Raw genomic sequence first — 25,921 nt, forward strand, 5'->3', positions numbered from 1 at the left:
AACCATGCGCATCTTGTGTTTCATCTGGCAGGCCTACTTCTGAAAGACCGGACATCGCTGACCCTGCGAGTTTGGCTGGACGGGCTTCGTCCCCCTTTGACGCCTAGGTGAGGCAGCGGCCCGCCCAGCGCAGTAGCAGAAGTCTGACTGGCGGGCGTGTCTGCACCAGGCCCCGCCTCGTCACGTGCGGACCCGCGGCAGCTGCGTCTGCTACTTTAGCGAGCGGGACGGCGGCTTAACGCAAGAGCGGCTGCGCACTTGGGAGCCATTCTTACCGCATGGCGGAAGCGGAGGCGATGGCGGCGGGTGCTGCAGCCCAGTCCGCCGAGGGGTTCCCGGGGCGGGCGGCGGCGCTGGAGCTGTGGCTCAGTGAGTAGCCGGGCCCCCGGGCCCTGCACCGCTCGTGAGGCCTGGCTTCCCGCTTCCTTGTGCCTTTCCTCTGAGGCTGGCCGCGGCGGGGCCTAGGCCGGAAGCTGAGCCCGTGCGGTCCGCGGGGCAGCGGGCGGAGCCCTGTCACTGGACTCATCTCCACTTTGCAGGCCAGGCGCAGAAGCATTCGCGGAATGACTAACGTTTATTGAGCCTTTCTTTAGTGCTCGGCACTGTGCCACCCACTTATTCAGCCGTTGCTAATGTTCAGTAACATGCCGAGATACGGCTACCGTCATTCACCCGGTTTTGGAAATGCGGACGATTAGGAGACATTGTCGTGCAAAATGAGCAGCCTCCTCCGCTCTCGGGAGCTGGGAAGGTCTTTGCTGCCGTCTTTCGTGTCAAAATAAGTCCTTTTTTTGTGTGCGTGTGTTCATAATGGGCTCACCGCTTCTGTGTAGGGTCGCCTCCTGGAAACTTGACACCAGTCGTGGGGGTAGGAGAGTTACTGCCCCCGTGTTACCCAGGAGGAGTTAAGAGAGAGGTTAAGGAATGCCCTTCTTGTATTGGGCTCTTCTAGGTGCTGGGCAAAGAGATGCATGGCACAGTGTCCTCACTTACGAAGACAGTTTGTAGTGGGTCCAAGCTTATAACAACAACAACAACTTGTTTTTATAATGGGCAGAGGGGCGCATTTGTTTAACCTGCAGTAGTAGGATTTGGTTTGTTTTTCTGGAGTTTGTCTCAGCGGACATGGCACTTGAGTAGACAGTGGAGGTGACAGCATTTCAGAGAGGAAACCGCATGTGCAAAAGCTGGGGGACCGGAGGCTGGAGCATTCTGGGAAGGAGTAGGTCAGTACTGCTGCAGTCCAAAACCTGGAGAGTCTGGAAACAAGGCTTCGCAGCTGGCTGGGACAAGCTCTTTAAGGGGCTTGTCTGCTGCCCATGGTGTGGGGGCAGGGGTGTGGAAGTTTCAGCCTTAGAGTTTGTGATCATGTACATCTGTTAAAAGCATCACCAGCAGCCATATGGAGCTGAACTGGTTAGGCAGATGAGATTTAAGGCAGGAAGAGATTAAAAGCTCTTCTGGTAGGGCTGAGGGGGTCAAGTAGGAGGACAAAGGTTTTGGGATGGAGAGTAGAAATGATTAGCAGGCACAAACAGCTTTGATGCTCTAGAATAGAGGCAGAGACCTGGAGGAATCTAGAATGGATTCCAGGTTTCAGGCTCTGATAACTGGTTGATTACAGATGCTTCACCTATGAGGAGGAGCTGGTTTAGGGAAGAGGGGACAGGTGAGTAATGGAGTTTGAGGTGCTTTTGGCACAGTTGGAAAGATGCTCTCTCAGTAGGTAGTTGGTCAACCCCAGATCTGGTAAGAGCTGGAGGTCAGCCTGGGAATCTTCAGTTCATTGGCAGTGAGCTTGTGCAGAGAGAGACTCGCAGAAGGAGCATGGAGAACCTCATCATTTAAGAAGCAGATAGGATAAGCAGCCTGAAGATGAAAGGAGAAGCAGATATGGGGGTTGGAAGAGGTGGAAGCTGGGAGTTACCAAATGGTGGGAACAGAGATATTAGGAGGCAATGGAGAACAGTAGGCTTAGGCTGGAGTTGCAGAAAGGTCAAGTGGGCTGGGCTAGAGAACAGCAAGTGCTGCCCCACTGACTCTGGTGGAAGAGATAAGAAGGAATGTGACTGCCCAAGGCAGTTCTTTAGCTCCTCCTATTTTAGGCCTATGGAGTCCCAACGTTGCTAGATCTTTCAGTTTTTCATATAGAGCTAGAACCTGTATTTTTATGTGAAATCTTTTGAGTTTTTAAAAGCTGGCAAGTACTTTGAAATACAAAGTTTGTCTAGTTCAGGCCAGGCAGAATTAATCTGTGGGGAGGTATAGCTTCTGGCCACCATTACCCACCTCCCGTTTTGAGTAAAGCTTTTACTATTTTTTTTTTCAGTAAAGCTTTTAATGATTTATTTTTTTTTTAAAGATTTTATTTATTTTTTTTAGGGAGGGGAGGGAGGGAGGAAGAGAGAGAGAGACAGACAGAGAGAGAGAGAGAGAAAAACATCAATGTGCGGTTGCTGGGGGCTGTGGCCTGCAACCCAAGCATGTGCCCTGGGTGGGAATCGAACCTGCGATGCTTTGGTTTGAAGCCCACGCTCAATTCACTGAGCTATGCCAGCCAGGGCTATAACTATTTATTTTTTTAAAATGGTATTTGAATGTGAAATGGAGGAAAGATAATAATAGCCAGAGGGAATTCAGAAGTAGAGGTCTTCAGAGGGGCACCAATGAGCGAGCACCTCTCTACTTGATGTTTCTTTGGGGGAACTATCCCTCCTGAATTCTAGGTCCAGTGTCCAAGTCATTGGAGAGGCGCTTAAAGGTGCTGAAGGTCAGAGCTAGAGCAGAAAGGGGTGACATAGAGAGGACAGGCTCCTTTTGTTTTTCTGACTGTCTGGGACAGGAGATAAAGACAATGGACATGCAAATAAGTTTGTTAGTAACAACCCCCCCAACCTCCCACTTAGTATTAGGGACTGAGGGAGTTTGAGGAAGGTGGGGACATTTGGGAATGGCTGGTAAGAGAAACTGAAGGGAGTCCACCTGGTCACTTGGGAACAAAGTTTCTCAGCCTCAGCACATTTTGGGCCTGATAATTCTGTGTTGTGCGGGTATGTACTGTGCATTGTAGCCATTTAGTGGTATCCCTGGGCTCTTCCCACTAGGTACCAATACACACCCTATTCCTAGTGAACAAAACATGTTTCCAGGCATTGCCAGATGTCCCTTGGGGGATAGGGGCAGGATCACCTCTCCCCTCCCCACCTGAGATCCTGTGATCCTGCCTGCCTGCCCCTAACTCAGGAGCAGAGAAGGTGAACTATGGTTAAACCAGCTTTGCTGGGGGGTGTCGGTGGGGAGGTGGTAAAGCTGCAGGACAAGCGGGTAGAGAGGTTGATATGGCAAGGAGAGCAGTGTTGTTGAAGGATTGCGTTGAGTCTAGGCCGGATGGAGAATGAAGTCACTTTAGGTGGGGTCTGAGGACTGCTCATGTCAGATTGCTGACAGACCTTGCCTCATCAGGCAAGGCAGCTATGTTTCCAAGAGGGGAGTAATAGTAAAAACACATCCCTCTTAGGTCATGAGGATCAAAGGAAATAATACACATGAAGCACTTAGAATAGTGTCTGGCACATAGTAAGTGATACCTGTTATTATCATTAGTCTTTTTAGTTGCAAGTAGCAGAAAACTAACTCATATAGGATTACCGGGCGGGGGCGCGGTGGAGGGAAGGGGGGGAAGATTGGGCCTATAATAGGGGAGGAATAGTTCCCCAAAGGATCATCAGGAAGCTGTTATCAGAAGCTCCTGCTTTAAAAATACACGAAGCAACTTATGTACATTCTGAGCTTTCCCACACTTGGATTGTTTTGGTCAGTGTTTCACATGACTGTATCTGTAACTGCCTCATTCCTGTTAATGAAAGTCTCATATGCCCTGTTGTGTGGGTGTACTATAGTTTGGCTAACCAGGCCCCGGTAGTGGGTGTCTTAGGTTGTTGCCTGTTTTATGCTTATTACAAGCCCACCTGTTCCTCCCGTTCCTCTGGATCTTTGGGATTCTAACCCTGGTAGTACGGATAGGGAGGCAGTAGCTTCAAGTACAGTGCTCAGTGAATCGCTTCCACTTGGGCCTACTTCCAGCTGCTGTGTCCTGTCTTTCTCCCAGCTCCACTTTTATGCCTCCCTTGGGAATCAGGAGTGTTTGGATTTCATGAATTTATATCTCTGAGCTTCTTAGGGGCTGAGCTCGTTCTCTGTTGTGGAGCCCACATGGGATTTCCCTGTGGTGGGTCTTGGGCCTTCAGCATGTGCTTGTTGAATAACTGCTGGAATGGAGGGTTCAGTGTGCATCTCCTGCAGAAGGGTCCCCTATGCAGTGAGTACTGTTGATGGATTGATTTGCAGATGTTTTTTCAGGTGGCTGCTATCCCACAGCCTCAGGGCTCCCCTATAGTACAGGCTGCTTCTAGCAGGCCAGAGGCATGACACTGGCATTTGGGTGGCAGCTGGTGGGAGATGATTTTGCTTCTGTATTAGTCACTCTAGGATGAGCCATTTTCATTCACAGCTGGAGTTCTTACCCTTTAGCCTACTTGAAATTCCTACAAACCTTGCTTTTATTAAGCAAAATTGGCAGTAGTGTTTTAACTTGTCCTACCCAAATGCCAAGTAAATAAACCACTTTGGTGGCAGGGTAGCCATTCTCAGCACCCTGATGAGGAGCAGGTTGGGGGTTCTGTGAGTTACTCTCTGACCATGCCTGCTCAGGCCCCAGTCCACTCCTTGGGGTTGTTGGCATCAGCAAACCTGGGCAGTTGCTTTGGCCCATTCAGACCTAGTCTTTGCCCTCTGGGGGTCAGGTTCTCTGGAGCTGCTCTAGGCTTCTGAATTAGCTCGCAGGCTGGGATTATGTGTTGGGAGTTGTCATTTCAGAACTAGAATGGCCGTCTCCTGTGGTCAGCAATATGTCCAGCCAACTGGCTAAACTGTGTAGCAAAAGATGAATCATTCATTTAGTAAATATCTGTGCCAGTGACTGTTTTAGGTGCTGGAAGGTGAATGATACAGACCTTGCCTTGGGGAGCTGATAACTTAGCGGCAAGAAAGGCAAGAAAACTAGTTGCCAAAGATGTCCTACTTTATCAAGGAAGTGAAGACTTTACTGTGAGGAATATTTGGGCCCTGGAGTCAGGCAGACCTGGGACTGAATTATAGTTCCCATTGTTTTCTAGCTTTGTGTTTGGGCAGGTTTCTTCACATGTAAAATGGTGAGGCATGCTTCGAAAACACTCAGCATGGTGTCTGGTCCCCAGTGAGTTCTTCAAGAAGGCAGCTATGATTATTACTGTTATTTGGGGTTATAACAAACCTTGAGTGGGTCTTCATGATACAAAGAAAAAAAAATGCTCACACTTTATAGATCTTCCAGCTGCTTGGTCTTGGGTAAGGGTTTGGGACATGGCTTAGCTTCCCAGCAGTTTCTTCTCCTTTCTCTGGAAAAGCTATTGGTACTCTTTTCACCTGGCTGTAGGGAAGGCTGCTGAGAGCTCTATCTTCAGGTGTGCTGGGGCCTGCCTGCTGTTCTCTGCCTTTAGGTCCATCATGTGTTGAGTGCTGAATGCCTTTGAGGTGTCAGTCTTGACCTTGTAGTGAACCGAAACCTCATGAAGGATTAATGACATAGAATTATTTTAGACAACTCAGACCCCCTTAATCAGATTTTCTGAGAATCATTGCTTTAAATACTTTATTTCATGAGTACTTATTTCATGAGTACTTATGGGTAAGGCATTGTACTAAACTCTGTGGGAATATATGCCTCTGTCTTTAGTTTTATTCCCTTTAGGTATAATAAGGCACATGTACATATTTTTAAAGGAAAAGGCCAAGGCTGTGTGTTAAGATAAGTGATAATTTAGCTGTCCTTGCCCTGGCTGGGTAGCTGAGTTGGTTAGAGCATCATCCTGATATGCCAAGGGTGTAGGTTCGATCCCCGGTCAGGGCACATACAAGAATCAAACAAGGAGTACATAAATAAGTGGGAAACAAATTGATGTTTCTCTCTCAAAAAAAATTTTTTTTAAAGAAAAGTATTGATTATACGTTAAAAAAGATTAAGTGAATACTTAATTGATTTACTTAAAATCAGTTTTAAGTAATCAGTCCTTTCAAGTAATCAATCCTTTATTGATTACTTAATCTTTGCTACTGTACTGATCACTTTAGACACTATTTACTTTAAATCTCATGACTATTTGTTGAGGAAGGCACTGCCATATTTTTGCTGTGTGTAATGCACACCCACGTTTTTGGCCCAAAATTTGAGGCAGAAAACCTTTTGCTTTGTTTTTTAATTCAATTACTTATTTATTTATATTTAGAAACAAAACCAATTATTGTATTCTAGGATATTATTTTACATACAGATATTATTGCTTTCTGGAGTTACACTTTTAATGCATAAACATGAATAAAAGAATTAAAAACATTTACATAGATACAGAATTAGTACTACCCATATATAATACACATCCTTATTTTCCCCTAAAAATTTTAGGCAAAAACATACACATTATACATGGCAAAATATGGTATTTCCTTACTTTATAGTTGAGAAAACAGGCTTAGAGAACCCAAGGACATGTAAGTGATAAAGGACTGAATTAGCAATCCCCATCATAAAAGGGGGGCAGGTAAGTGCCCTGCTGGTGTGGCTCAGTGGATTCAGCACCTGCAAAGAGAAGGGTCTCCAGTTTGATTCCCAATCAGGGCACATGCTTTGGTTGCTGGCTAGGTCCCCTGTTGGGGGGTAAGAGAGGCAACTAATCTATATTTCTCTTATACATTGATGTTTCTCTTTCTTCTTCCCCCTCTCTCTGAAAATAAGTAGGTAAAATTTTAAAAAAGGGGGAGGGACAGATAGAATGTGGGACTTTAGACGAGCAACAGAAAGAGACAGCTTCTGTTCTCTGTGGTGGGAGAAAACAGAGCAAGGGCACCTTCATGAAGAAGGGGCATGTATTTTATTTTTTAAAAATTATTTATTTTTTTAGACAGAGGGGGAGGAAGAGGGAAAAAGAGGGAGAGAAACATCAATGTGTGGTTGCCTGTCATGTGCTGCCTACTGGGGACCTGGCCCACAACCCAGGCATGTGCCCTGACTGGGAACCAAACCAGGGACACTTTGATTCACAGGCTGGCACTCAGTCTACTGAGCCAAACCAGCCAGGGCAAAGGGCATTTAAATTGGAACTCAAAGGGTAGACAGGATTTTGAGAGGTAGGATATGGGGGAAAAGCTTTAAGGGGGAAAAAGAGGAGAGATATATGAAAATTGATAATCCCATTCCTTCGCTTCCTCTGTCACCTTCTTTTTCACTTAGAGTGGCATCCATGGGTGAGAAGATCGGTGATTACATGACCTTTAAGTCTCACTGTTGAGCTGGGGAGACATGAATGTGACTGCATTAAGGAAAAGTTGAACTCTTGTTAGCCATTGAGTCTTGAGTAATCAAAAGGGAAGAGAATTAACAGCAGCTGGAAGAGTAGGGGTGGAGGTTTTGGGGATGGAATTCACACAGAAGTTCAGATGGTCCTTGGACATCTGAGTACATCAGAAATCTGACTCTCAGAATTAGCCTGTTTGAAGAGTTTGAGCTTCTCTGTCAGGACTGGTAAGATGCTCATTGGAAAGGCTGGTAGGCATGGATGATCTGGACAATGGGAAAGAGGGAAAGTGTTATGAAGAAAGTCTCAGCAACTCCGTTGTAAGGGAATGTGGCCTGGTTCAGTCTGGGGGTGGGGACACATGGGTGGGCATCCTTGTTGGGCTGCTGGATAGGTTTTCTCTGTAGTAGCAGCAGGAGGAGAAGAATAAACTGCTACCATCCAGCCGGGAAAGATACATACAACCCCGGATTCCTGGGAGATTGAGCATTGCCCCTCCTTCAGTGGACTGTGGTCTCATGTTAGGTTTCTGATAATCCTGCCTGCTCCAGGTATCTCCTGTCCATGCCTGTGCCCTGATGCCCTTCAATGTGCAATGTCCTCAGATTTCATCTAAGTACAACTGTTTGGATGGAGGACCCTAGCATAATTGGATCGGGGTCCCTGAGAATGTATACAGTAGCAGAGAGGGACAGCATTATGAGGAGTGAAGGCGAGGAGATGTCTTCTGGTCATTTTGGACAAGATGCCAACACACAGAGAAGCTTCTTACATAAGACGGTCAGAAAGGATTTCAGAAAGCTAAGGCTTAGATTTAGGGGTATTGCTTTTAAGGAGATGGTGGGATGACCAACTAGAGTCACCTAGAGCCTTAGTATGTTCTTGTCCTTTTGTCACATGGCTATGAAACTTACAAGCAGCCTCCCATGTGCTGGCCCCTGCCCATCATCATTGTAGGGCCACCGTGGGAGATTCCTACCTGATGAGGGGTGTGAAGAAGGCCTTCGAAGGTTGACCCCTGCACCGGAAATGGAGCTCCTTTCAGGGCTATAGCTTGTCAACTAATATGCTCATTCATTTAGTCAGCAAATATTCATTGAGGCCATGTCATATGGTATGTGGTGACAGCACAAGTGTGGTCCTATTCCTTTCAACTGTTTGATCCCCTAGAGGTGTGATTTCATAGCCTTTAGCTGTTATATTTACTTTTGGGGGGAAGAGGTCTGTGTTTCTTTTTATTATGCTTTCTTTAATTTTATTTATTTACTTGGCAGATAAAGCCACAGACCCAAGCATGTCAGAACAGGATTGGTCAGCTATCCAGAATTTCTGTGACCAGGTGAACACTGATCCCAATGGGTAAGATGACTGTCACGCTTGACTCTGTGGGTACCTCAGACTAAGTGCACGCTGTTTTGTCTTGGGACTGTTTAACAGCTAGGCTTTCTTTCGTTTTTCCATCCATGATCTACTGAGAACATTAGTTTTATAGTTACAGCAAATTCATGTGGCTTTCAAAAAAGCAAAATAGTCATTTTATAACTGGCAGTTATTTTTAAAAATGTTAAATAGTCTTATGAAAGAAACACTGACACTTAGGAGACCTGAATGTTACAGATAGAGTTAGCAATGTGAAATAGATCAGTGTATTTTCCATAATTTAAATGTAACCTTTCTTCAGAAGAAGCAGGAAAAAGGCAAAATTGTGTTGAATCCTGGTTTTCAAAGTGTCTCAATAGGAAATGAAGAATCCAGGTTTTTTTAAAGATTTTATTTGTTTATTTTTAGACAGAGGGGGAAGTGAAGGAAAAAGAAAGAGAGGGAGAGAAATATCAATGTATGGCTGCCTCTTGCTCGCCCCACACTGGGAAACCTGGCCTGCAACCGAGACATGTGCTCTGATTGGGAATTGAGCCAGTGACTCTTTAGTTCTCAGGTTGGCACTCAATCTGCTGAGCCACATGAGCCAGGACCCAGATGTTTAATCTGCATATTACTGACTATTCAGCATTGAGAAATGGGCAGAAAGTTTGATCACATTGTCTACTCTAGTCTTTATCTGACAACAAACGGGGTGTGTGCTGCTCACGACCTGGCTACCCACAGGCCTGGGTCTGTCTGCTCAGCTTGGAGTTTAGGGGTGGGTGGGCTGGGGAGGGTGATGTGCTCTGGACAGCAGCAGTTACAGGAAAGCTAGGTGGGGCTTGGCTTCCTTCAGAGGCTTGTGAATGGGCTGCATGCCAGTCACAGTCCATCTCTGCTGTGGGACCAGAGCTCCTGGAAGAGGGGTGACTTTATGGAGCATACTTCGTCAGACTGGTTAGTTTTTTCCTGTCCAAGCAGACTCCCTCTGTCTTTGTTTCTCCTTAGCCCCATCCATGCACCCTGGCTGCTGGCTCACAAGATCCAGTCTCCACAAGAGAAAGAAGCTCTTTATGCTTTAACGGTGAGTTTGAACTGTAGCCTCAGCTCTCCTGTCCTGCAGCCAGAGAGAGCTGGGCCCCAGTCCCATTTCGGTGTGGTGGGGAGCCTGAAAGGCGCATCTCACTGGCCATGAGAAAGCAGACCACAGGGAGGTTGGGCTCGGATTGCCCCACCCTAGGTCTGTTTCTAGGGAGCAGCACTGAGCCCACTTTGGGAGAAGGAAAGGAAGGGTTTTTTTCCCTTTGCCCTTTATAGTCCAGGCCTGGCAAGTTCAGTGCCCACAGGGCCAGACTGGTGACATAAATGAGTGAGCCGCTGGGTGAGGATCACAGTCATGGAGACCACATGCCCAGTCAATGGAGGATGGCTGCAGTGTGGCACCAGCTAGCTATTGTCAGGCGTGAGTTTGGACCCATAGTTGTTAGGACTCCCTGTTTTTCAGGAGAAACCATAAGTCCAGATTTTTATATGAATTCTCTGAATGTTTGATGTTGGTAACTAATTTGAAATGTTAAACAGTAGTATGGACCAAAGAAAACATGTGTAGGTCCCACCTGCATGCCAGTAGGGATCCTGTGGCTTGGCAGTTCACAGGACTTACATACCAAATGTTGTCTCTGAGGGGAAGGGGCTCACTTGCGTGAGGGTGGGGTGACCTCCTTCAAAGGTGGGGTGACCTCAGGGTACATAACTCACTGACCTGTTTCCTGGCCACAGACTTGTCAGATACAGCAAGATCAAATATGTGCTTTGAAAAAAACATCTGAAAATGTTCTCCCTTCTCCCAAACTTCAGTGTCCTCATAGTCCTAAGTAAACACTAGCCCTGGTTCCAGCAAGTGCTCAACAGATGTGAGATGAGCCTGGAGCCAGTGATTTCCCCATTCTCATGGGAGTCCTGGGTCTGTGCAGGTGCTGGAGACATGTGTGAATCACTGTGGAGAGAAGTTCCACAGCGAGGTTGCCAAGTTCCGCTTCCTGAATGAGCTGATCAAAGTGTTGTCCCCAAAGGTGGGTACACTGGTCTTGGCCCTGTTTACTGTACTGCACCTGGCCCAGTCTTTAAACTCCAAAGGCAGGCCCATTCCAGGACAGACCCTGCAGCCTGCCTCAGGTTTGAGAGGGAGCTGAGAGAGGAAGCCCTGCATGGGAAAGCTTTCTTCTCCAAGGTCTAGGATGACCTTGCCGATCCCTGCCTTCCCCTGTTAGGATCTTCAAATTATTCTCCATTTAAAAATGGTCTTTGGATGGGTGGCCTAGAGGGGGTGAGGAACTCTAGCTTAGAGCACAGGTTTCCTGACAGAGACAACAAGAAATAATCAGGTGTGACATTAAGTTTCATATCACCTCTTGCCATGTGCTCCATACCTTTTCTCCTAGCACCTGTCTTAGCTCTGCCATTCTTGGGTAACTGACATGGATGGAGCCTTGCTGCTTCCCAGCAACAGTTCTCTTGATACCAGCTGAATGTCCTACAGTTTAATTCAGTTCAGTCCTGACACTCACTACCCAAAGCTGAGTGCAGATCCTACACATTCAGGACTCAGTCATACCTAGACTACGCCTTGTTTGTTTGTTTGTTTATTTATTTATTTATTTATTTATTTATTTATTTTATTCATTCATTCATTCATTCATTCATTTGTTTTTTTAAACTTACATTTCTTTTTTTGAAAGATTTTATTTATTTATTTTTAGAGAGGGAAGGGAAGGAGATAGAGAGAGAGAGAAATATCAATGTGCGGTTGCTGGGGGGCATGGCCTGCAACCCAGGCATGTACCCTGACTGGGAATCGAACCTGCGACACTTTGGTTCGCAGCCCGTGCTCAATCCACTGAGCTATGCCAGCCAGGGCTGACTACACCTAATTTAAACATCAGCCATGAGTCTCATTGCTCTTCTGCTTGACCAATTACAAATTTGGGGGTTCCCATGACCACCTCTATAGGGTTCCATAATTCAACAGAAAGAATCAAAGAACACAGGAAAGCACTGTACTTACTATTGTTATAAAGGATATGAATGGAAGAGATACACAGGCCAATGTTTTAAGAAGAAGGGAAGCAGAGCTTACATGCCTTTCCTTGTGGAATCCAAGCACATTACCTTCCCAGCACATCTGTGTGTTCAGTCAGGTAGCTTTGTGAGCTTTGTTTCAGAGTTTTTACCTGGAGTATGTAGGCACAATTGATTAAATCATTGGCCAAGTGATCGTACTCACTCTCCAGCCCCCAATGCCCCACACTGGGGGTTGAATAAGGCTGTAAATTCCAACCCTCTAGTGACATGGTTGGTCTTTCTGGCATAGTTATCGCCTCCCTTGAAACTAAGTGCCCACCCTGAGTGGTTAGCTTAAACTCAGGTAAGGTCTAAGAGGGCTTACTGTGAATAACAAAAGATTCCTATCACTCAGGAAATTGCAAGGGTTTTTGAAACTCTGTGCCCGGAACTGGAGATAAAGTTCAAACATATTGTTTTATTATTTCACACTTGTCCCAGTTAAAAAATGAATGTTACGCCCTGGCTGGTGTAGCTCAGTGGATTGAGCGCGGGCTGCGAGCCAAAGCATTGCAGGTTTGGTTCCCAGTCAGGGCACGTGCCTGGGTTGTAGGCCATGGCCCCCAGCAACCGCACATTGATGTTTCTCTCTCTCTCTCTCTTTCTCCCTTCCTTCCCTCTCAAAAAAAAAAAAAAAAAGTAAATAAATAAATTCTTAAAAAAAAATGAATGTTCTCAGTGACTCTAACCTAGGCCAGTATATGGTGGGTTTTAATTTTAGCTGTTTTCGAGCTTGATTTCTTGAAAGCCAGAAAGAGCCCTCGGTTTTGTGCTAGGTGATTTGACCTCTTGCTGTGCTTCAGCTTTCAACCAACCTTCTGGGGCTTGCCTCTCAGGGCCTCAGCAGCTGTTTCTTTTGCACTACTGTGGGCTTGGTGCTCTACTAAATCCCTTTCAGATCTGTAATTATCCTTCCTGCTTGTTTTCAGTACCTGGGATCCTGGACCACAGACAAAGTTAAAGGAAGAGTCATAGAAATACTCTTTAGTTGGACAGTCTGGTTTCCAGAAGACATTAAAATCCGAGATGCTTATCAGATGCTGAAGAAACAAGGTCTGACTCCATTACTCATACTGCATTGCCTTTCTCGTAGTACTTGTTTCTTTTTTCTTTTTTTTGTGTGCTTTAGAATTTTTTTGTGAAAACTGGACATCTTATATAGGACAGAGGAGACTGAAACAAGTAATTTCCAATATCTGGAAATTGGCAAACCTTTCCTTCTGGTGGACAGAAGCCAATCTGGGTTTGAGATTGTTGTTGCTGTGGTTACCCTTGCTATACCAGACTTCAGATTCCTCCAACGTTAGCTTGTGTTTAGGGTGGGGGCTGATTTGCTAGATTTTTTCTCAATACCTGCTTTGCTCTTAGCATAAGGTCTTTCTTTAGTCAGTACCTCAGAAAGGGTCTTACTCCCTTGTTTTTCCTGACAATAGGCGGTCCATTCTTAGTTTTTACTCAGTAGTGGTGTCGTCATCTCTGATCTGACTAGACCTCAGTCTTAGGCAGGCATTGGATCCTTGGACTCATGAGAGACAGAGATGGACAGAGACACAGACACTGACACCTCCAGAGGTTCTATATTCACTTGCAAAGTTATGAATTTGTATGCTATCCATGCCTTTCTGTGTCCTGTGTGGAAGCTGGGTGTCCATTTTCCCTCTCCCTTGGGCTCTGTAGAGATAGGAACCAGATTCAGAATGGATTATTTTCCTCTGTCACATGTACTCAGTGTTTTTAGGAGTGTCAGGGATCCCACTCTACCTTTTGGGCCCTGAGCTATGTATCTGCACAAAATGATCGATATTTGTACATCATAGAGCCCATTTACCACTAGCCATAGTCTCTGGTTCTGCTCTCAGTAGGCTCTGATGTCTTTGTGCTGGTTCCCTGGGTTCTCTGGAGGGAGGATGTGGATTATACCCTGGGTTTATTCATTAAAGCTATTGACAGTGTTTCCTAGATCGACATCAGGAACCAGGGTCTATATGGGTTTGTACTGCTGAAGTTACTGTACCCATATCAGTATCATCACTTCATGAATCGCATGTTTCAGGAATCATAAAGCAAGATCCTAAACTACTGGTGGATAAAATCTTGCCTCCACCTTCTCCCTGGCCCAAGAGCTCCATCTTTGATGCTGACGAAGAAAAGTCAAAGGTAAGGAGCTCTTCCCTGACCTTGGTGGCCTACCTGGAACCTAATCAGACCCCTTCTTTAGGGACTCCCTTCAGATATCCCTGGAATGTCTTCTGAACTCTTGAACCAAAGTGTGGGAGAACATGGTAAGGGGGCTAGTGGGTTCTTTCTGGAGCAGGTTTTTATGAGTGAAATAGCATAAGGTCTGGGTATTTTCTGTAGTGTGGATGGTTGGTCATATGCAGTGTGTGTGGTATTGGGGAAGATTTTGGGGAGGAAATAGTCCATTGTATGTTGGTTCAGGTCTTTTTAGTGCCAGTAAGCCTGCTCCCACCCATTTTTCTTTTACTACTGCATCCCAGAATCCTCAGACATCAGTTAAGAGAAGGAAGTGAAGGAAGGTGGTCAAAACTCAGGCCAAGACCTGGGGTAACCCTAGAGAATCAGTGGTGGCAGTGCTTTGGGTCATTTTTGGTCTTCCTCATGCACAAGGCCTGTTAAATATTGTGCTAGGGAAACTCCAGGCCATGTGTGTCTCTCTGTGGTTCTCATTGCCTTCCAACTGTACCTTTGTCCCCTTGGATCCATGTGTTCAGTGGCCATGCATCCCTGTATGCACATGAGCAGGGCTGTGCTAGGTTTTGGTGCCTTTCTTTCTGTCCCCTCTCTTGCTGGTTCCTTACAGTTGCAGAGGGTGGTAGGAGCAAGGGAAGAGGTAGGTCATGGACTTCTGAGAAAGAGAGGAATCCCGAGTCACTTTGGAAAAGCTACTTAACGATCTGGGGCTCAGTGTCCCCATCTTTCCTGCCATCCATTCAACAAAGATAGAGTGACTTCTGTGTGCTAGTTGTTCTGCTGGGCATTGGGAGTCACATCACCAAGGTCTGTTACAATGTAGAGTCCATCATTCAGGACAACTCAACACTGTTGACACTTGGGCAAGATAGTTTTCTTATTGGGGCTGTTCTGTTCACTGTAGGGTGTTTATAGCATCCCTGGACTCTACTCACTAGATGCCAGTAGCATCCCTAGTTGTGACAACTGAAGTGTCTCCAGACTTTGCCAAATATCGTTCTCCACCTTCCTACCCTATGGAAACTAGTGCCTGTGGAGATATGATTGTGTGACTGCAAGGATTTGGTCAGAATATGCATATGAAATATATGGGCTCCTATTGTTAGCATTAACTTTTTTATTGCTGATGCCACACACTGGCCATTTGACACAGAGGGGATTAGCTTCTTCTCTTTCTGTTCACCTTCAGCTTCTATCAAGGCTTCTGAAGAGCAGCCACCCTGAGGATCTGCGGGCTGCAAACCGGCTGATCAAGAGTTTGGTCAAGGAGGTGGGTGTTTTTCCACTGGATTCTGCAGAACCAGCCTTGTACAGGAGCTGCACAGTGTGTGTGTGCACATGTGATGGGGTAGACGCATCCCCAGGCCACTGGGGAGAAGGTGGTCTCCTAGTCTGAGCTGCCGAACAGCCCATGGGATCCCTTAGGGCAGCAGGTGGTGAATGGAAGCAGGGACTACACTATGTGCTTTCCAAATGCTTCCATTCAGGAGTACAAAGCATTTCATAGGCATCATTTTCTGTCCCAGTGACAGTTATTGTGTGGACAGAATCCAGCTTTGGGAATCTGTTTTTTAGAGAGTTATGGCTGATGGTACAAAGTAGGGGTTTGCTAGGCCCCCAGCTACACTGTCTTCCGCAGGAACCCTGGCTTTGAGGACTTTCTTTCCCTGCTGAGTGAACATTCCCTCCACTCACTGTTTAGTGATTTCCCTGAGCTTGCTCTCCACAGTGCAGTGCGCACTTCTCACCCCCTGTTCAGGCTTCATCTAGGGCTCTGCCCCTCACTGCCATCCTCTCCTTCCTCCCAAAGGAGCAGGAGCGGTCAGAGAAGGTATGCAAGAGAGTCAGTGCTGTGGAGGAAGTGCGGAGCCATGTGAAGGTGCTGCAGGAAATGCTGAGCAGGTACCGCAGGCCGGGGCAGGCCCCACCAGACCAGGAGGCCCTGCAGGTACTCTTCTCTAAACATAAAAAAGTAAATAAGTAAAAAATTCAAGAATAGCTGAGTATAATCGACATACTAGAAAATTGCACATATTTATAGTGTACTTTTATGTCTGTTGATGTGTCCATCTGTGCAGCCATCTCCACAATCAAGAATTCTTTAGGTCCTGGATGCAAGTCCTTTATCAGACAATTTTCTCCTGTCTTTTCACTGTTTGAACTGTATTTTGAAGCAAAAGGTTTTAATTTTGACGTTGAATTTGCCTTTTTTTGGTTGTTGTTCCTGGTGTCTTGACATCATATCTGACACGCCATTGCCTGCTGAGTGGCCCACTCAGTCTGTTTGGAGCTCTGCTTTGTGCCCTTCTCTGCATTCTAGCTTTTTATGCTTTACCACACAGAAGAGACCTTTCAGAAAGTTTACCTGTCCTTCTATTTCATGAGGCTAGCAGAAATGAACTAGTCTTTCCCATTACCAAATTCCTGAGAGAAAAATTTATTTGGCTAGTGTGACTCATGTATTTACCTGGGTCAGTCAGCTGTGACTGGGACTAGGCAGTTACAGAGAAACCTGTGCTGGTCTTCCTCTGTGGCTGGAGGGAACTTCTCAGAAGTGTTGGGAGCCCGGGCCAGGCAGACACTGCAAAACTGATCTGTGGTGAGGTGGTGTTACCAGACCACTTCTGCATTGGGGGTGCCCCTGCCTTGGCACAGTCTGGGACATTGTGTGTGTCAGGCAACCTCCAGGCTCTTGACTCCTGAAGCGAAAAATTTAAGACACAAGTCCAGGTGAAAGTGAAAGTGAATTAAAGCTTAGGACAGTGAGGCAAAAGAAGAGTCCTTGGAGACAGGATTCAGGGCGAGCCTAGGACAAACTGCTGCTGTCCACTACTCCCCTGGGTACAAGTCTTGTCAGGACCCTCAGAGCTTAGGATAGAAGAAGTGAAGTACGTACCTGAGGAAAGTGGGGCTTGAGCGTGCTCAAAGAGGAGCATGGGCTGGTGTTCTTTGTCCTGAGCATTTTATCTGTTTTCTGTAGGTGGGGATTTTAGGGGATATCCCAGTGGAGGATCTCAACAGAATATTCATTATATTTCAGGTGTGTCGTTTTGTGTGCTCTGATCTATTGAAATGAGCATGTAGTGGGGTCCATGGTCATTTTCTGGTCAGTTTTACCCCTGTCTTGGTTTCATGTGGATGTCTGGTTTTTGTTGTCTACCTCCCTGTGATGGTTTAAACCATCTGCTCTTAGGCATCTTCAGTTAGGGAGGGTAGGGTCTTGCGATTTATTAGCTGGCTGTTAATTAATTGTTCAGCCATTCTAGCCCTTCATTTTAGTCATCTCTCTCAATTTTCCACATTCCACTTGCCAGGGAATTTTCCTTTTTTTTTTTTTTTTTAACTAACCTTCCATAGCTGTACCAGACTCTCAGGAGGGTTGGCACATTGCTCTTTTAAACAGTATGGTTTTTCCCCAGCCAAGATAATAGCCAGCTATGAGGTACAGAGATGCAGCAGGAAAGAAAACTTCATCTTTATGATGGATAAAAGCGATACTGGAAAATGTGGCAAATAAGTATTGGCCAGTGGCTTCCTGATACTGAACTCTAGAATCAGTCAGGTTTACCTGCCACCTAGGATGTTTCTGACATACCACTGTCCTTCCCACCAGGGGGTTCTTATTTAACACTTAGATCAGATAGGAGCAGGGTTGAAAGTGGACTTCCATATACTATAAGCAGGTAGCACTCACAAGCAAAGTGGTAAAAACAGAAAACAAAAAGGAGAAGAGCAAAGTGGGAAGAAGGGGTTCCTTTTTGCTTCCTCTTTCAGACTCACCTGTTGGATATATTATTTCACCAGCCCCAGGGAGAGGAGCTCGAGTATTAACTTAGTTAATTGAGCTCCCTTGCAGGGAAGGAAGCTTGAGATGTGCAGAAGCTGTATCTCCTCCTCAGCAATATGTGGATGGTGAAATTGTCTGGAGCATTCTCCCTGTGGTGCCAGAGATGAGATTTCTCAGATGTTGGGGGTGGGGCCAATCATGGGAGAGAGTGTTGCTGTAAACGGAAAATTGACATTGGACAGCAGTTGGATGGGGAGTTGCTGCAGGCTTCCATGGTGGGGGCAGGGTGGTGGTCCTCCATTGCTAAAACTGTTCTTGCCAAGGCAAGGGGAGGGAACTTGAAGAAGAGAATGCTGTGCACTGATGTGGTGGGTTCTTTCTGAGCTAAGATCCTATCACCCTTTTACTTATTGTCTTAAAAAATTCCCATATAATTGTAACCTAAACTATTTTCGAAACGGTAACTGCCATGTTACTTCAAAGCTGCAGTCATGAATTTGGGGCTAATGAAGGAGAACTCATGAAGCACAGGCCCTGCTACTTACTTAGGAAGGCCCCGGGCCTCCCCATGGGTCCTGGGTTTGTGGTGAACTGAGCTCTATTTCCCAGGCTGTATATGAGAGGTGTGAGAAGCTGCGGCCCACCCTGTTCCGGCTGGCAGGTGACACCATTGATGATGACGACGCACTAGGTAATGGTTCCTTTTCTCTCTGTGCAGGTAGCATGCAAGCAGACATGCTACTTCCTGTTGTGCCTCTGTGGTGCCAGGAACAAGGCAAAATGGACTTTGGGGTTTATAGTGTTGGGCTTAAAAAGACATGGCCTCAGTTGACTTAGTATTGCTTTCTAGAAGAATCTAGCCTTGAGCAAATCAGCAGTTGGTCTGAAAGCATAGGAAGGGGAAGAAATGTATCATGTAGATTGAGTGTGAGGGTAAGAGAAGAAAGAGAAGACACTGCTGATAGCTTGAAGAAAGGCTGGACATGCCACGGAAGCCAAGAAACATTTTCGAGTGGTTATCTTGGAGGTCCCCCATCCTGAGTGCTTTCAGGGACTGTGTATGTAACCTCTAAGGAGTCAGCCTGATGAGGGGAGGAGACAGTAGTAGGGAGAATGGAGAATTTTAATACCTGAATAGGGTATTAAAACATTTAAACTTCTTTATTGAGAATCTGAAAACATATCAAAAGAGGGGAATAAGAATAAAATCCTATGTACTTTTCAGCTGTCAATGATGATCAACTTGTAACCAGTCTTTAGGTTTTATTTCTTCTGTACCACTCTCCACACTGCTGCCATTCTGTTTTGAAGCAAATACCAAACATTTCAAAGTAATTAAATATTCAGTGTTCAGAGGTCCCTGGCATTTCGCTCTTTAACCATCTCTTGTTTGCTTCCCTCCTTTTTAAACAGTTTGTTCTAAAGCAGATTCAAAAGAAAAGCCATACTTTGAAAGTGGTTGGTATTTCTTAAGTCTTTTAATGGACAACCTCCATTTTCTCCTTATTTTTTTTGCATGAAAAATACATCCTTTGACTTGTACGGTTTCTCTTGGTCTCACCTTTCTGATGGCATGGTGTTTAGCATGATATATTTTTAGAAATTCCTGATATTTCTTATAAATTGGATTGGGAGCTTGACCAGATTCAGGTTCAACTGGGGTAGGGACAGGGGGAAGCAAGAATACTTCCTAAGTGGTGTTCAGGAGGCCCATGATGTCTGGTTGAGGACAAGAAATAAATAGTTGATCACTGCTGAGGAGTAATCTTCTGGCACTTTGGCCTGCATAGCCCCTGGTCCTGTGTTCTTGCTCTCTCCTGAGAGAGAGTTTTTGCAGGTAAACCAGACCATGAGATACTCATGTAGTTGAAATCTGGGTATATTTTATACTTTCAGGACATTTTACTTTGGACATTACATTTTCCTCAGAAATCCTTTTTTTAAAGAGATTTTATTTATTTATTTTTAGAGAAGATGGGAAAGGAGAGAGAAGAGAAGGAGAGAAACATCAGTGTGTGGTTGCCTCTCATGTACCTCCAACTGGGGACCTGACCCGCAACCCAGGCATGTGCCCTGACTGGGAATCAAACCAGTGACCCTTTGGCTTGAAGGCTGGCACTCAGTCCACTGAGCCACACCAGCCAGGGCCTCCTCAGGAATTCTTGATCTGTGTTTAGATTTTTTAAAGGTAGATTCATGTACCAGTTTGTTCCCTACATACTTAAAAGCTTTTCAATAAATGAATAAAGTACCAAAAAATTTTTTAATATTCATATTCACATTGATAAAATAGCTTTCTGTTTTAATTTTAGATTAATGAAAATAAAGTTTTTAGTGCTATAGTCGATAGAGCCATATTTCAACTGTTGGCCATCATGTTGGCCAGTACAGGTATAGAAGGTGAAAAAATTTGGTTTCTCTAATTAATTAATTAATTTATTTATTTATTTATCAGAGAGAGGGGATGGGAAGGAGAAGGAGAAGGAGAGAAACATCAATGTGTGGTTGCCTCTCACATGCCCCCTACTGGGGACCTGGCCCACAACCCAGCCATGTGCCCTGACTGGGAATCGAACCTGCGACCCTTTGGTTTGCAGCCTGTGCTCAATCCATTGAGCTATAGCAGCCAGGTTGTTTCTCTTATATCTTTTTTTTTTTTAATATTGAGGGATTTATATTTTAAATCATCTATTCTATTTATTTTATTTATGTTTTAGAGAGAGGGGAAGAGAGGGAGAAAAACAATGATGTGTGAATGATACATTGATGAGTTGCCTCTTACACGCCTTGCTCCCCACCCCAATTGGGGACCTGGCCTGCAGCCCATGTATGTGCCCTGACCAAGAATTGAACTGGTGACCTGTTGTTCATAGGCTGGCACTCAATCCACTGAGCCACACCAGCCAGGGCCCTCCTATATCTTGAAAACTGAAAGTGTTGGGGTTCAGGGATTGAGTGACTAGATGTAATAGAGGGGCCTGATCACATGACCTGGGGGAAGGGGCATGGATATACTGAATCTGGCAGAGCCATGTGATAGCTGTGTTGTGGAATGGCTTAAAAAAGACTGAGGTGTTGGTAGCCAAATCTGGGGATTCTGTTTTCTCTCATTCTTCAGTGGAGATTCTTCAGGCAAATGACCTCCTCACCCAGGGAGTTCTGCTGTACAAGCAGGTTATGGAGGGCCGTGTCATCTTTGGGAACACAGCGAGCAGCACAGTGGGAGACATACCTGTCTCCAGAGGTATGTGCAGAGAGCCTTCCCCTGCCCTCTGCTTTGATGCAGCCTGCAAATACCAGAAAAGAAATGACTCTCAGAATATTCTGGGTTATGATGTAGAAATGGGAAAACTTGACCTCTTTCTGTTTCCTGCAAGCACTGCCCCACATGCCTTGACGAGTTGACTGACAGGCTGGACCCCAGCTTTGGCTATAAGAGGCAGGTGGCTATATTGTGCCCAAGTTTGTATTCCACTTCTCACAAGTGCATACTTACGGGAGCTGGAGACTGAGAAAGGGATCTTTTTCAGTGGTTCCTGATGCCAGGCTAGCTGTATCAGAATCATCTGTAATACTGGTTAAAATGCAGACTCTTAGGTCTCTGGCTTGGACCTCCTGAATCAGGATTGCTTATAGGTAGGCCTGGATATTTGCATTTTTATTAAGCACTGCAGGTGATTCTGATTAGCTGTGGTCAGCAGCCTCCAAAGGGCTCTGAATTGGAGGATACAGCTCTGCTGTGTCCAGACCATCAGAGGAAGACTTTGGCTGCTGGGTGGGAAGGCAGTCACTCTGGCTCCCTCATTTCAGATGCCAACTCAGGCTGTATGTCAAGCCTTTCTCCTGAGCTTGTTTTTCTGGGGGTCTGTTGAGGGTGGGGTGATGTGATGTCTTTTGATTGGAAGGAGGCCTGACAGAAGCTGATAGACTTTTAAGTGGAGACTTGGCTGTTATTCTGACTGACTTGCCTTCCTAAATCTGTTTGTTTCTAGTCTTTCAGAATCCAACAGGCTGCATGAAGAACTGCCTGATGGACTTGGAGGTGGACACTGGATCTGAGCCAGCTGGGACTAGAGCACCATCTCTACTTCATCAGGACCTGGCAGCCTTAGGTGAGGGTGGTTGATTGGGGAGAGGTACTGAATGATCCTGGCTCCCAGGGAGCGTGAGTAAGCTGGTTCCCTTTAGGGAGAACATGCCTGTTTTGGAGGGAATTGGGTGTACTGGGAAGCTCAGAGAGGCCCTCTTTTATTTAGTCTCAGATCTGCCATGGATGAGGTGAATGACTGGCTACTTTGCTTTGCCTAGGCTTTCTAAGTGTTCTAGAAAGGTTGGACATGGGATTACTCTCCAGCTCCTATCAGGTGGAGTTACTGGTGTGCATCTCTCTGTTCCTTCCTTGTAGGAATCAGTGATACTCCAGTTACCAACAAGGTAAGGAAGCTTTTCTCCGGGACCACAAAGGAGAGCAGAGGGTAGGTCCCTTGAACCTAGTGCTGTCTAGGGGAAGACTGGGGCTACAGCATAGCCTAGGGGGTGCTTGCAGACTTGGAGGCCGAAGCTTCTTCCTCAGCTCTACTATCTAAGCTTGGAACCCCAGAGGGAAGACATCCTTGTCTTCTCATACCCCTATCCTCTTCAGTAGTGCCCTCCTGCTTATTGAAGGTCTACTTGGAGTCATGTTCTCTTGCCCTTTCTTGCCTACCTGTATCGGGCAGTGAAGTCAGCCTGAGCTATGGTGGCTTTGGTGGGGTCAGGAGAGCTGTGACATGCTGTCACCATGGCTGGTGGTCATTCATGCCCTGGCCTTATTTTTATTTTATTGTTTTTATTTATTTTTGGTGTTCTGACTGGGAATCCAACCTGTGACGTTTTGCTTTGCGGGATGACACCCAACCAACTGACCCACACCAGTCAGGGCCCGGCCTTATTTTAGCCGTTCCTGGTTTGGCAGGTTGCTGGGCAGAGCTGCTGTAAGGAAGAGAGGAATCCTGCCAGGACACTGCCAGGTGGTGGTGTTGAGAGCCCGTCGGCAGAAAGGAGCTTGTTGGACCTCCTCTCCTCACAGCCACCTGCGGACCCTATGTGAGTCTGTGGGTGGGAAGGGCGAGGGGGCTCCTGTGTGCAGCTCATGCTCATGGCACCAGGGCTGGGGTGACCCTCCAAGGCAGGGAGAGCCCTCTCACTCTGGAGGGGCTTCTTTGCTTCCCCTCTTCTTCTTTTACTCCCATTGTAAGTCAAGGAAGGACACACTCTGGCCAGGACCTCTGGAGGTTTTGTTTAAGCAGTAGCAGCAGTAGATGATGATGTTTTTGTTGTGTATAGGTGGGTTTTTCTTCTATGATTATAATTTAATTTAAAATGAAGAAAATTTGATCACGAGAGGAACAGTTAGTATAGAAAGTCCCAAATATCAACCCCTAAGACAAAGTTGAATGTTCCTTCTTTGCTTTTTTTCTATACATGTAGTAATGTGTTACTGTCTCTTATTTTTACACAAATGAGGTCATAATTTACAAACTGTATTCCAATGTGGTTTTTTATATCACGTTAATATCTTTAATATGTTTTCATGTCAGTTTATATAAATTTGTTTCATTCTTTCCAGTAGTTATATAATGATTCACATATATATGTATACATGTATTTAATCATTTCCTCCTTATGGATCTTTATATAGCTTCCAGTTTAGATGTACTTGGGTAGTGGTTACAGTACAGATTTCCTGAAAGTAGAGGTGCTTCAAGCTGTGAATATGAATATGTTTCCGAAGATCTTGTCCCTTTGCCTCTGGAAATATTGGAGCAGTTTGCCTTCTCTCAACAACGAGTGCCCATGACCCTGGTGAAGAGAGACCACAGGGCTCTGGTGGCAGTAATGTGCCAGGTGGTCATACTTATTGTACCCAGAAGGGCTTTTTCCAGTTTACTTTCTCTAATCACTCCATAGGGGCCAGTCATCATTCTGATTTTGGTGGGTTACTTCTGTCTCGACTTTAGTTTTTCAAAAACATTTTCAATTGATATTGCAAATGGACAAAATGATAAAGAAGTATTAATGAAATGGTCCATGTAACTTGTGTTACCATCTTCCTGCATTACTTCACCCTGGTGCTCACATGTGGGCAACTGAACCTGATGGAGCTTCTGTTGTCAGGGACTGCCAAACAGGTACATTAATTACCTTACACATTCCACTTAGTGGAATTCCAAACATTTTTCTCATTTAATTCTTAGGACACCATTAGAAAACTGAGGCATAGTTTAAATTACTTATATAAAGTCATACACCTCTAAAATATACACACATACCTATGTACATGTATGTATTTCTTTTTTTCCCCCATTTTATTCGTCAGAAATCCTAATTACAGATTCCTGGAATTCTTGCTGGTCTTGATATTTTTTATTATTTTTTATTTTTGCAGGAATTATATTCCACAGAAAAACATCCCTAAGGAAGTGCCAACAGGTACTAAGTCATCTCCTGGTTGGTCCTGGGAGGCTGGCCCATTGGCTTCATCCTCATCTTCTCAGAATACACCTCTGGCTCAAGTGTTTGTCCCTTTGGAGTCTGTTAAGCCTAGTAAGTGCAGTTTCACCCTGTTATTTTCCTTTTCTCTATTAGATGCCTAGCGTTATCCCCTCTGAATTCATAGGAATGGCTCTTAAACTGGGGAAGATGAGTGGTGGAAATTTTGCCTTGGGGCAGAGGATAAGGAGGTGACTTCATGTCTTTTAGTTAATATTTTCCTGAATGTTTTCTCTGTCTTGGAGTGGACATAGTGAAGGGTATTGACAGGCAGGATTTAATTAGGGGGGTTGAGTCTTCTTAGGGACATGATGTTCATTCATTTGGAATTCAAGAATGTAATGTTCAGTGTGGCCTGAAATACCTCAGAAGAGGCGAAATTAGGAAGGGGACAATTTGGCTGGCGAGTCTCCTCTTCTAGGGATCCTCATTAAGGCAGGAAAGTAGATATTACCCTTTTCATAAAGGAAAGGAAACTGAAGGCCCAGCTAAGTATCGTGACTGCCTATGCCCAGCGCTAGTATGTGAGCAGGAAACAACTGTGCTTTAGATCTTGGGCCTGGCCCCCTTGTGTGTGCATAGGGCCCTGTTGTGGCTTGGTGTGGTGAGGTTAGGCTACAGAGAGCCCTGGAACCAGGCAGAGGAAGTTAAACAGTCAGTAAGCAGTGGGAGCCCTTTGCATACTTACTTTGTTAATTTTTTTTTTAAAGATTTTATTTATTTATTTTTTTAGAGAGGGAAGAGAGGGAGAAAGAGAGAGAGAGAGAGAAAGAGAGAGAAATGTGTGGTTGCTAGGGGTTATGGCCTGCAACCCAGGCATGTGCCCTGACTGGGAATTGAACCTGTGACACTTTGGTTCACAGCCCGAGCCCAATCCACTGAGCTACGCCAGCCAGGGCTTGACTTTGTTAATTTTTGATGTAAAAATAATCCACGTTCAGCCCTGGCTGGTGTGGCTCAGTGGTTGAGTGCCAGCCTGCAAAACAAAGGATTGACGTTTCGATTCCCAGTCTAGGGCACATGCCTGGGTTGCAGGCCAGGCCCCCAGTAGGGGGCGTGTGAGAGGCATTAATGTTTTTCTCCCTCGTTTCCTCCCTCCCTTCCCCTTTAAAAATAAATAAATAAAATATTACAAAAAAAATCGACTTCCGGCCAAGATGAAGGCATAGGTAGATACACTGTGCCTCCTAGCACAACCAAGATAAGGACAACAACAATTTAGAAACAGAATAACAACCAGAACTGACAGAAAATTGAACTGTATGGAAGTCGGACAACCGAGAAGTTAAAATAGACATGTTCATCCAGATCGGTAGGAGTGGCGGAGCTGGGCAGCTGGGCACAGGGCAAGGCGCAGACAGCAGAGAGCGTTAGGACTGCGCACGTAAGACATCTGGGGCATGCAAGACTGCAGCGGGTAGACCCTGAGCGTGCAAGCAGCAGCTGGCAGACCCCAGCCAAGGGGTGGCAACTGGCAGACCCAGCGAGGCAGCGATTGTAAAGCAAGGCAGTGCATGCAACC

General features: G+C 45.6%; 1 protein-coding gene across 1 annotated transcript in view; it reads left to right on the forward strand.

Annotated features, from left to right (window-relative positions):
* The first annotated feature begins 215 nt into the window (after positions 1-215).
* Positions 216-25,921, forward strand: part of GGA2 (golgi associated, gamma adaptin ear containing, ARF binding protein 2) — a 33,614-nt gene continuing 7,908 nt past the window's right edge. The window contains exons 1-14 of the mRNA XM_028512745.2: positions 216-369; positions 8,663-8,747; positions 9,759-9,834; positions 10,724-10,822; positions 12,800-12,923; positions 13,924-14,027; positions 15,271-15,351; positions 15,892-16,029; positions 18,478-18,559; positions 20,987-21,112; positions 21,861-21,980; positions 22,274-22,302; positions 22,823-22,953; positions 24,296-24,453. Coding sequence (XP_028368546.1) covers positions 279-369; positions 8,663-8,747; positions 9,759-9,834; positions 10,724-10,822; positions 12,800-12,923; positions 13,924-14,027; positions 15,271-15,351; positions 15,892-16,029; positions 18,478-18,559; positions 20,987-21,112; positions 21,861-21,980; positions 22,274-22,302; positions 22,823-22,953; positions 24,296-24,453 — 1,444 coding nt within the window. The 5' untranslated portion in view covers positions 216-278. The remainder of the gene's footprint in view (positions 370-8,662; positions 8,748-9,758; positions 9,835-10,723; positions 10,823-12,799; positions 12,924-13,923; positions 14,028-15,270; positions 15,352-15,891; positions 16,030-18,477; positions 18,560-20,986; positions 21,113-21,860; positions 21,981-22,273; positions 22,303-22,822; positions 22,954-24,295; positions 24,454-25,921) is intronic.

This window comes from Phyllostomus discolor, chromosome 3 (assembly GCF_004126475.2).
Source record: "Phyllostomus discolor isolate MPI-MPIP mPhyDis1 chromosome 3, mPhyDis1.pri.v3, whole genome shotgun sequence".
NCBI lineage: Eukaryota > Metazoa > Chordata > Mammalia > Chiroptera > Phyllostomidae > Phyllostomus > Phyllostomus discolor.